This window comes from Petromyzon marinus, chromosome 10, assembly GCF_048934315.1.
Source record: "Petromyzon marinus isolate PM22_M1 ecotype Great Lakes invasive population chromosome 10, UKy_Petmar_22M1.pri1.0, whole genome shotgun sequence".
Taxonomy (NCBI): Eukaryota; Metazoa; Chordata; class Hyperoartia; order Petromyzontiformes; family Petromyzontidae; genus Petromyzon; species Petromyzon marinus.
The window spans coordinates 14,176,437-14,188,600 of record NC_133676.1 but is presented as its reverse complement, the minus strand read 5'-3'; the positions used below and the strand labels follow the sequence as shown (position 1 = coordinate 14,188,600).

The 12,164-nt window shown below is 42.2% G+C and overlaps 1 protein-coding gene and 1 long non-coding RNA gene across 11 annotated transcripts in view; both read left to right on the top strand.

Moving 5' to 3' along the window:
* Positions 1-12,164, top strand: part of LRP1 (LDL receptor related protein 1) — a 313,912-nt gene that overhangs the window by 198,122 nt on the left and 103,626 nt on the right. For all 10 annotated transcript variants that reach the window (XM_032951130.2, XM_032951128.2, XM_032951126.2 and 7 more), the window contains 5 exons: positions 94-339; positions 1,095-1,292; positions 4,071-4,275; positions 5,383-5,547; positions 10,456-10,700. In XM_032951130.2, coding sequence (XP_032807021.1) covers positions 94-339; positions 1,095-1,292; positions 4,071-4,275; positions 5,383-5,547; positions 10,456-10,700 — 1,059 coding nt within the window. The remainder of the gene's footprint in view (positions 1-93; positions 340-1,094; positions 1,293-4,070; positions 4,276-5,382; positions 5,548-10,455; positions 10,701-12,164) is intronic.
* LOC116940855 (uncharacterized) lies at positions 5,555-7,963 on the top strand. The gene is made up of 2 exons (XR_004402612.2): positions 5,555-7,672; positions 7,774-7,963. It is a non-coding gene; the product is annotated as an uncharacterized LOC116940855 (long non-coding RNA).

Here is a 12,164-nt window from a genome sequence, read left to right as displayed (position 1 = left end):
CGACACAAAAAAAACTGTGCCATCCTCACTCGGAGCGAACGCGTAGAAGTTCTCACTTTTTTGACGGTATGCCCTCCCTTGTTTTCCCTACAGACCAGTGTCAGGTGAACAATGGGGGCTGCACGCACAACTGCACCGTGGCGCCGGGCGAAGGGGTGGTGTGCTCGTGCCCGAGCGGCATGCAGCTGGGGAAGGACAAGAAGAGCTGCGACTTCATGGACTACTGCGCCCGTCACCTCCGCTGCAGCCAGCGCTGCGAACAGGAGAAGAGCATCGTCAAGTGCGGCTGCTATGACGGCTGGATGCTGATGCCTGACGGGGAGAATTGCCAGAGCCTTGGTGAGCGAGATGATAACTTGAGCGGGAGCAGTGGGAAAAGTGATAAAAATGCCTCGTCGCGTCTTGTGGCATGACCCATGATTTTGATTGTCATTGCAATGAGCTGCTTATCAGCTTCTGTGCTTTTGCCTTGCAAAAATTAAGCGGCTAGTATCCATCAAAGATGTTTTTTTATGCTGGTTGTGCGAAGCACAAATGGCACTTTCAGTGCTGAACTGATTGAGACACTTTAGTGTTTGAGACAAATATTTGACTAAAACCGTAACCCGGCTTTCTTGTCTGTTCTCAAAAAAATGTATGTGCGTTCTATTTGTTTTCATGTCATCACACTTTGCCTTCTCTTAGTCCAAACAAATGACATTGCTAAGAGATCATGCCGTGAATTTTGATAGGCTGAGTGATCGCAAGACCATCACTTTGAAGGTTGCAAGCTCCCCTGTAATTCAAAGAGCTGGCATCTGAAACTTTAATCAACCATTAAATCGTGAATGTGAAGGAGAGTATGCACAGTCAGGCATCTCAGGAAGACTATTTCACTGCCTCGCAATTTTGTTTGCATATTATTTGTTAAAATTGCAATTCTTTGGTATTCTTTTTTTAATACGTAATACGGTCCACTTTCATCTCCTCGAATTTAATTTCAACGTTTGATGCGCCTTCTTTTTTCCGGATTTGCCGTCGCGTGCCATCGCTTTCATCTTCTCCCGCTCACGTGCCACTTCTGAATCCCATCCGTGTGGCACGGCCGTCTGCAGACCCTTTCGTCCCTTTCATAATCTTCTCCAACCGCCACGAGATCCGGCGCATCGACCTGCACAAGGGCGACTACAGCGTCCTGGTGCCGGGTCTCCGCAACACCATCGCCATCGACTTCCACCTCAACCAGAGCTCCCTCTACTGGACCGACGTTGTGGAGGACAAGATCTACCACGGGAAGCTCTCCGAAACGGGAGGTTAGTGCCGTCCGCACCCTGCGTCGCGCGCCATCCGCTGCTACTCCATGGGTGCACCGAGTTCATGCGCTTACCCCTTTCACATTCCGGAACGGAACCGGAAGAGGAATTAAAAATAAAATGACTTTATCAATACCGAGGCTCTCCCACAAGACCATGCAGGCAGGGGCGTGTGACAGAGTCTGGCACCAGCTATCGTAGAGTGCGGTCATGTCTCTACAGTTCACTGTGGTGGGTACAATGTCTTTTAAAAACAACGGCGCTATGCCTCTCTAAATAAAATGAATGCTGTGTCGCTTCGCGTTCCGAGATTCGGCGGTGAACGGGCACCCCCACCCCACAACTTGCAAACGTCTACGAGCGGGAAAGGGTTAAGCTGGAGATTAAATACAAATGTGCTGAGGCTGCTTCTTATTTTTTGCCGACCGCTGCTACTGCGGGTCCCGTGTGGAGATAGACTGTGACTGGATATGTGCCCAGGAGCGTGCAGCTGTGCCCAATCTTAAAGTATATTGTGACCTGTTTGGGTAACCAACTCCGCAAAAATTTGATTGAACTCTATGAATCATCACACTGAGGTTTTCTTTTTATTGCCCGCACAGTTAATATCTATGTGAGGAATGGCCAAACGTTTTTTTTTTAATATTTGACTTAAAACTTTCGTGGCTGCAGAAATTCATATTCTATGGTTCTTCCGCTAAAGTCACGTAGATAGAAAAAAAAAAGTGATTAAAAATATCGCGACGTTTCGATCGCAACGACCGTTTGTGTTGCGATCGAAACGTCATGATATTTTTAATCACTTTATTACAATCTTAAAAAAATCTTTTATCTACATGACTTTACCGAAAGAACCATAGAATACATTTTTTGAGAGTTTTAAATAAAAAGAAACGTGTACTATCTGCGCATAGTGTTCAAACCACTTAAAGCCAGTGCTTGCACTTCCATTTATACAATTCAATGTGTTTTATTAGTAGTATTATGTTATAATTGTCGAATTATTATACCCAAGTTATCATGGCAAATGTGCTTACTGTTCATATTCTATTCTCAAGTTTCCTCTCTCTATTATACACGCGGATGTAATTTTAGGTCTACGTATATATTATTTCCTTTTTTTATTAAAATAACATTAACTTAAGGTTATTATTGTTTTAAAAGTTTATGTTCCCATGTATGTCAGTCCGTTAGTTTAAGCAGTTATATTTTATCATCATGAGGCAGGATAAGAGACAATTCACATTCAGCGTAGTAGTGCAAACATAATGGTACACTCAATGCGAGGTATTTGCTTAGTTGTTATTTCATTCCCACCTCAATTTAACTATTTTTTCTCCTTAGCAAAGAAATTAAATTGTCTTGCTTGTCTGTAAGTACATGCATGAATCTAAAACTGAATACCTAAATAAAATGTACTGATCACTGGGTTTGCTCATTGGAATGCAGTGTGTTGCCTGGTGATCGGTCACGGTGCACACAACCCTCAACCCAGGCATGCACGGTGGAATATTAAGAAAGTGTACCTTCACTCTCGGAGTTCACCTTGTGCCTATCGCAGAGTCTCAAAGCGGGCCACTCTTTGTCCACGTCTTCCCAATTGGCCGTAAATGTTGTCTCCCCTGTAAGTGAATGTGATAAAGAATTGAAGGTCACAGTTGCAGTTAGCTCCAACGAAGAACATTTGTCAGAAATGTTTCGGTGTTAAATAGCAATTGCTTTGGTGTTCGTGTTACTACGATATAGGTTGTGCTAGTAACGAATAGGGTTGTTTATGATTGGCCGTGGCATTTTTTTAAATGAAAGAAATGTGTACATTATGCCTACATTTAAAATTGTAAGCAAATTATTTGGTGATGCTGCGTTGGCAGTGGCGCACAAGCATAAACGGCAAAAAGCACAAGACATTGTGTTGATAACACTGCCTTGAAATGCACGTGTGAGGGTGTTTTAAGTACATATTTTGAACCTACTCTATTAATATGCATTCACAACAGAGTCAACTGCTGTAGTGAAAAATGCAGTTGCTGAAATGCAATAATACTAAGTGGATTCAATTATACCCAAATATTCTCAAAGTTCAAGTCACACTGATAAGGTATAATAAGAAATTGTGTTTTGATGTCACTAAAACGCACTTGGGCAATAACAATCTTCGATTTTTTTCACAATTTGAGGGGATTTCAATAATTCACCTCTATAGTGATGGGGGCATTTTAGCTCCAATAAACACTATCATCTGTGAGTTCCGATAATCCCTCTAATGAGCCCGATAATGCTAGGCCTGAAAAATAAATGTAATTGTTCACCCCCTTGCGATTCAATGAATTGTCCCAAATTGGGATAATGATTCAAATGAATAATCAATTCCTTTAGTCTATTTTGTACTGCTTCATTTATCTATTGTCTGCCTTGTATTTTCTGACTTATTTGTTCCGTCTCATGCATCATATTAATCTAATGGTAGCATTTGCGTAAAATTAGCCAACTATTAAGTTGTACATTCTGGTACGAACGATCTCATGCATGTATTGCGAGCGTAAGAATCATTTCGGATCAGTTAAGCAGTTGATTGATCAAGTCTCATGGTCATAATGGATGGGATTGGTTATCCATCACATGCCTGCTAAATATTTAACAGCCTATGCAAAGAAAGTAATTTCTTACAGGTTCTTCAAATTACGTTCAGCCTGAGTTGAGGGCCCCATCGTATGGCCCACATTTGCGTCCGTATGTCCGCAACACCGCGCCTGCGTTGCGCCGCACCACGACCCGCAGGCCTGACGAGCGTGGAGGTGGTGGTGCAGCACGGGTTGGCCACGCCGGAGGGGCTCGCCGTGGACTGGATCGCCGGCAACATCTACTGGGTTGAGAGCAACCTGGACCAGATCGAGGTGGCGCGACTCAACGGCACCATGCGCAGCACGCTGGTGGCGGGCGGAATCGAGCATCCGCGCGCCATCGCGCTTGACCCTCGATACGGGTAAGAGCGGCCCCCCAACCCCCCACGATGTGTCCATGGATTGTTGTTGCGTGCTGCACGCCATGACGTCCGACGTTTTGCTCGACGTGCTGGGAGGTGTAATAATGCTTGAATTTTATATCGCGACATTCGTGCCAATAACGTTGTACATTGTTTATATATATGTAAGGACGAAATCCCATGTAGAGCCACTACCAAGCACCGCCGATGAGCATGGTTGGCTACGTACGGTGCGAAAGAAGTTCAACATACATACAAGCAATTAAAAACCCTGTTACCAAGCAGAATAAAAAATTAATACACACATTAAGAAATGGCACCAAAACTAAAAGCGCAAACAACAACAACTTATCAGAACAAATAAATTCATCCTATAGGTCACATTCCAGACCAAAATCCCAGCTTATGTTCTGCCTCCGTTATATAAAGTTGCCATCTACTGACCAGTCTTTTTTTACATAGGCCAGCGAATGTTATTATTAAATTAATCGCTTATATGTTGAATCCGGGAAAACATTACTCCCAAGTAGTATGAACACTCTTACCAGGTTCTTAGTTATGTACAACTGCCTTTGTTAACTTTTGTCCTTTCATAGTCATAACTGAAGATATTTATAAGGATATTATTTTCAGTAGTTGTGCCTTTATGTAAAGTTTACTTGCTTTTATTGATCTGACATGCTCTTAAATGTGTTCAAGGTTTGCATTTTATTTAACAATAGTCGCATCTGTATGTTGGTTATATATACACATACACACACATCAACGGTAATATGTTTTTCATGTGGAGAGATTGGAAAACCTCAAAATGCTCACATTTTTATGGATTTTATCTATAATTTAATTGGTAATAATACCTCGACATTTGATAAAGAAACCAAATGCACTCTATTGAAAAATAAGGGGATATTACAAGCACCTACCTAATAACAGTGTTCTGTTGAGGCAGCCATGACAATTGTTCCCTTTAATTTTTGTCGCTATTCCTCCGTCATCGTATTGATAAGGTTAACGGTGACACGGGACAACGAGTGCACTCTCGATAAAGGTTAAGACGATATATCCGCCGCGCCTAGCTCCACACCAGCGCCTATGTCCGCCTCGCAGGATTCTCTTCTGGACTGACTGGGATTCATCGTTTCCTCGGATCGAGGCCATCTCCATGAGTGGCACAGGGCGGCACGTCATCCACCATGAGATGGGAGCTGGAGGCTGGCCCAACGGCCTCACCGTAGACTACCTGGAGAACCGCATCATGTGGATAGATGCCCGGTACGTGTGTGTGTGTGTGCGTGTGGCAATCGCAATACATTCCACTCGAGACAACGTGTGACGAGGGTGAAGGTTCAGCCCTGCAGTCTGCCTTCTCGCTCTGCTGCTGGTGGAAGGACCTCCACTAGTGGGTGCTCTTGAGAACCTTCTTGAGCAGTGTTCTTCACTAATTTTCAGAGAGGGGGCCACTTTCGCCGATAAGACATCATCAGTGTGAGGGCCGCCACTAATTGAAACCACTGGGTTTGACAGCAGCACGATGATGGGCGGTGTTGTCACGTGTTGTGTATTATCTGGACCGTACGTCAGGGGCCGCCAGTGCCCGCGGGCCTTGCAATGAGGAACACTGCTCTTGAGGGTATTTAACCTACTATTCTACGCTGGTGAGATGTCTTGGGTGGGGTGGGAAGTTACCCACGTTTTACCTCACCACACATGACCTTTCAATTGACGAGCTTTTGTGTTTCAGTTTATACTGCTGGGTGGACATGGGGGGGGGGGGTGGTATAAGACACTTGCCCTTGATTTCAACTGTCACGCTGGAAGATTGAATCAAACTCGCAACCTCGCAATTGCAAGTCCACTGTGCAAAAAATTACACCACCAGCATCCATTTAATGAGAGTCGTTATTTACCCAGGTAAGCATCACATGGGCATGTGACAATGTGGTTGGAGCACGTGACGATCAGAGGATTGTGAATTCAAATATTGCTTAAGCGAGTTAAATAATCCTTCAGGGGCAAAATAAATAAGGTACCACTTTGTGGGAAGCCAATCGTGGTCATCCTATGAATGTAGTGCTTCCTGTAATGGTAATGTGCAGCTCCAAGCACTATGTTGAGGGCCACCAATGGAAATGAGCGCTGCAACATTTCTAGTTCGAGTTAGAAGGTACCATAGCTGACTCGGACTGAGTCACCATAGAACTGTAATTGCATGTATTTTTTATTGCCATACGCAAGAATAAGATGAAATCTAGAATTTATTTTAGGAAGGACCTGCTGTGGGGATGTTTGGCCATATCAAATTTTGAATACCCTGTTCATGATGGAGAAAAGTTTAGTACCCAGAGAAAACCCATTCATTATAATAAGGAATGCTATTTAATATAAACCAATCTGTATAGATAGCACTGTGGTCTTCTTTGTGGTACTGCAGCTTGGTTATTCTGTATTTGGAAGGCGCATGTGCATTATGATCGTTACATGAGTCACAAATCCTGCTTGTACATAGTGCTGATAATTCTGTTATAGTGCACATTTTTTCTCTCATGAAATCTCTTCATGAAATGCATTCGCGTGTTTTGTTATTAACTCTTTTCCACTTGGCCTTTAATGTCCTATGGCTTAATAGATCATTGAACTACACAGATCAACATCTATTGAGATGGAGAATCCAATTTTAAAAGAGACTGGCTTTTAAATAGTGTGGGCTTGTTGTTTATTGAAATCTCACTTTGTTAAAGAATGCGAAAGCTGCTTGAGTATTACTAATTCTCAAGCGTGTCCATGTGAATGTATTAGAGCTCTGATTTGTCTGACCTTGATTCCAAACCCCAATAATGCACATCCCACATTGCCCAAGTCGAGTGAACCCAAATAATCAATTAACTGATTAATATATTTCTGCACTGTCCTAAATCTAGTTCTGTAATGTGAGGCCACTGATTTATTAGTTCTATTAACCTATTCAGCCTTCCGTGTGTGTTCTTACCACTTAACAGCCATGGCTCAAACTCTGCCTGCTGACATAATTTAAACGGGGGCGGGGGGGGGACTGAAGCCCTCTGGTTATTGACAAAACACTCAATTAGTAGCAGTGGAGCCCTTAGTTGCTCTCTAAGCACAAGGCACAATTAATTGTGATTTGTCTCCTCTCAATTTTTCCAAAGCCGTCGAGTGGCACCCTTGATCTTGCTGACCTTGAAGTTTCACGTGGCTTGTGGGAAATGTGTAACGTGTTACTCTTGAGTCATGTTGTCAGCTCGGAATGCGAAAGAAACAACCGTGTGGTCTAGCTAGCAAGGCTTGGTAAAACCATGCTTCTCTTCAGCTCCACACTGGTCAAGTGCTTTCAAATCGTAACTCAAGAGAATATTGGCCTGTCTGCAAAAGTTGACAGGAGGTTTGGATATTCTTAGCTCTTTCGGTAAAGTCACGTTGAAGGGAAACAATAAAATAATAAAATATATAAAACAAATATATATAAAACAAATATATATAAAGGTTTGGAGTCAACAAACAGCCGTGCATATTGTGTATGATCAGAGATAAACTACTGAAACAAACCCTTTTTTCTGCTTTATATTTGTGCTTGAGGTCTGCATTGTATCTGATATCATTTTAATAATATCAAGCATTGCATTGTGACAGTTAAACTCGTAACATTTTATGAAAATAAAATGTATCAATGATGTCTGCATGTATATGGGCTTACAATTAACTGTGGTCATATATTTCACTTGAAGGTATTGAAAATTGCATGGCTTGCAATGGTGTAACTCTTGTAAATTGATGGAATCTAAAATATCCCCTTTTATTTTGTTTAGCCGAAGGAGAAGTGGATATTTTACGTCCCATTATTTTGCAGAAAGAATGTTTCTTTACAATATTCTTCATATTAATGTATCAATGGGACAGTTGAACCACACTGGCTCTCTGAGGAGTGTGCTAACCACTAAGCTTTCTACACAACATGCCATGTAGGAAGTGTGGGAAGTGTAAAAAAATGTAAACCCGCTTCTTGGACCAGCTCATGGGTACAAGTCTTTTCACTCTGCTTGGCGATTATTGACAGAGTTCCTTGATGCCTGCAGCTGTTGACTCTCTTCAGCGTTGTCACAACGTTTGTAGCACTGCAATTGACAAGGGAGTTGTGAGGTGGATGGTTTGGGTGGAGAGAGTGGGACGTGCGATGTGGGAGCATGGGAAGAGGGTGGTAGTGGTAGGCACCCTAAGGACACGTTTCTTTTAAGTGCGAGATGAAACGGAGCTTTCTTCCCGATAAGTATGAATGCTTTGAACATTTTTAGAAAAGACACTTAAGAGATTTAGAGAGCACGTGGCACTTTTGAGTTTCCCCCTGATTTCACGCTGTGTATTAATGTGGAAACAATGTATTCGGCCAGTCATGCTACTTCTAAATCTGGCTTGCAGCTAAGGTGTGCATGCACATGGAGTTTTCTGTGGTATGCATAATTTTAAGTCCTTGACCACCAACCTATGGGCCGTGTATTAACACACTACTGCCATCCATTGTACTTGGGTTTACGATGACATAAACACTATCATGGAATTACAACAAAGTCAAACATCTGTAAGAGTTAGATTTTTTTCAGGAGCTATTTTTAAAATTCATTTTGCTCATTAATGTAGTCTGCATTTAAAATGTCCAATGTCATCGCGTCATTAACACTGGGAAATTCCACCACGCTAATTTTAAATGATGCAAAAAGTAATTACGTTTTGAAGGAAGGCCACTTTCACAGCTGTACTGGTGGATTATAATCAATCCATCTTCGCTTGTGGCGTATTCAGACAGTGATATGTCATAGTTACCTTGAAAAGTGTGTATCAATGTTCAATGTAGTATTAAATGTGCGTGTGTGTGTATATATATAGTACACATTCAAACGCATTATATAATTGTCATGACACAGAAAATATTTAGATGACATTTTTTTAAAATGTAAAACTAGCAGCCACATGTCCTTTGGACTTGTCTGTCCGTCCCACCAGCCAGACAGCCAAAAAGCCAGCAAAATATATATTTTTTATAATAAGCTTATGATTAATAAGAGTATGATTAAGCTTCTTTGTAAAACGATAACATTAGCAAGGTCCATTTATAAAAATTAGACCTAGATTTGGAAATACACATGTACATTACTTTTTTTTTCGATTTAAAGCTTTCGTGACTGCAAGGATTCATCTTCTTTGGTTCTTTCGGTAAAGTTACGTAGAATGAGAATAAAATAATAAATTGATAAAATAAAATAACACAATAATATTCTCACGACGTTTCGGCCACAACACAAGCGGCCTTCATCAGGACAGCGCTGTCCTCCAGACAGTCTCGTCCCTTCACCTGATGAAGGCCGCTTGTGTTGTGGCCGAAACGTCGTGAGAATATTATTGTGTTATTTTATTTTATCAATTTATTATTTTATTCTCATTCTACGTGACTTTAGCGAAAGAACGAAAAGAAGATGCATTACTTTTATTATCAGATGTCAGAAGCTAAGCAGGGTTGAGACTGGATGGTGTTTGGATGAGTGACCATGCTGTGGGATTATTCAGCAACATAGAGAGTGCTTTAAAAGCCATTGTTATGCCATGCGCTTTTGCTCCCCCAATCTATGCACTGCCCACATTGACCAGTATGGTGAAGTATGGTCAAATAACCCCAAAGGTGTGGCGAATCCCTCATCCAGCAGTGGATTGATAAAAAGGGCTATACATGTGTATGTGTAGATGGATAGGCAGCCAGGTGGCTCCGCAGGCACAGCGAGTGGCTCGCAATCTGAATAAAGGTCGCAAGGTTCAATTTTGTGTGAGGATTGACTGAGCCCATCATTCCTCCGGGGTCAATTAAAAATGTGTACCACTTTGTGGTGAAGTCAACATTGGTTGGCCTGCGCGATAGGAATGTTGAATTTTCATACTCAGGAAATCACGGACTTATTGCTATTTACCATGGCAGCCTACAAACTACATCATATGAGCAAATTCGACAAGGAACGGGGGCTTATTTTGTTGTCCCTTACAGGCAGGTGCCCGATAAAACATAGCAGCATCTTCTCTGCATGATCCACCAACCCTGACTTATAAGTCGGGAGATGTACCCCGCCTTACGCCACCACCTCACAATGCATCCTCTCCCTCTTGACCCGCAAACACACAAAACAGCTCCGACTCCATCTACTCTGCCCTGTACGATGGCACGGAGCTCATTGAGGTGCTGCGGGGCCACGAGTTTCTGTCGCACCCCTTCGCCGTCACCCTCTTTGGAGGAGAGGTGTACTGGACCGACTGGCGCACCAACACGCTGGTGCGCGCCAACAAGTGGACGGGCCAAAACGTGACGGTGGTGCAGCGCACCAACACGCAACCCTTCGACCTGCACGTCTTCCATCCAACTCGGCAGCCGATGGGTGAGTCGCTAACGCAGCGCCATTGTTTCTGCTGTTATATATATACGCGCACGCACGCGCAAGGCGGAAACTGCCTTTTATAGATTGTTGGAACAGGTGCTATAGTGAGCCACTATTAAGGGTTAGCAGGATGCAGTAGAAAATAGTGGCGCTAGGATAATGCCTGGGGACCATTGCCTCCAAAATAGTGGCCATCTAAGGACGATTCCATTTAAGGGGTGTACGTGTGTGTCTGTGTGTCTTTCTGGCCTGGCACAAGCGTCGTGGTGACGTCACCGCCACTTAGAGTGGCAAATGGCAGTTGTTGTTGTCTTTCTGGCCTTCTTCATAGGTGCTCGCTAACATCACTTGCTCCAACAGTCTGTTAACGCTATACGGGGGATCTTTGTTGTTGTTGTTGTCTTGTGTTAGTGAATGAACGAAGGTTTATACTTACTATTTTGTTTGCATATACGCTCCTTCAAAGAGAAACAATACCAAATAGAACATTATGACATGCAAGTATTCTCATGGCAGTTATGTTAGACGAGGTGTGGATATGTAGATGTTACAATGACAAGTAATTAGACTTAAGTATGCTGCTTGACAATAATCATAAACTGTTATGTTTATTACCATAAATGTAAATAAACATCATGGTGAAGTGTACAGCGATATTCTGCCACGATACAACTATACTGACAATTGTATTTGATGTAAAAGCAAAAAAAAAGTAAACAGTTTATCTTTCTATTTTGATTTAAAGCTTTCGTGACTGCAGTAATTCATATTCTTAGTTTTTATCGGTAAAGTCACGTTGAAGAGAAACAACAAAATAACAAAATATATATAAAACAATAAAAAATTCTCACGACGTTTCGACCATAACTCAAACGGTCATCATCAGGTGTGTCGGTTTGCATAAATTTATTTAGAAAACGGCATATTTATTTATTTATATAAAAATAACGTTTGCGTCACGCGCAACGATTGGCTGTTTGCCAGGACTAGTCCATCTATTTTTTGAAAAGAGGAGGGGGGAGACGAAATTTGTTTTTATGTATGCTGTCTGAAAGGCACTGTAAGCGTGAACAATCAATCAAGAACTGAAATGATTTATCAAATCTTTCCAATGATTGCTAAGATAGAATCCATCTTCTCGGTTGAAATTGTCTCTGTGTTTGTATATGTGGATAGCCTCATGAACGAATCTCTCATGGAAGCCAGATGGCTTACAAAGAACCTCCGTCTTGGAAAAGTCAATGGCATGTGAGCCTACTGAATTAGAACAATGATCTGCTACGGCCGAGGTGTTGGTCCTACCGTGTTTAAGGTCTGCTTTATGTTCACGAATGCGGTCCGAGATATGGCGTTTGGTTTCTCCAATGTAACTACTACCACAGAGGCAACTTAGTTTGTAGACACCAGGGTATTGTATGTCCGGAATCACATCTTTTACAGACGGAACCAGATCACGGATTTTAT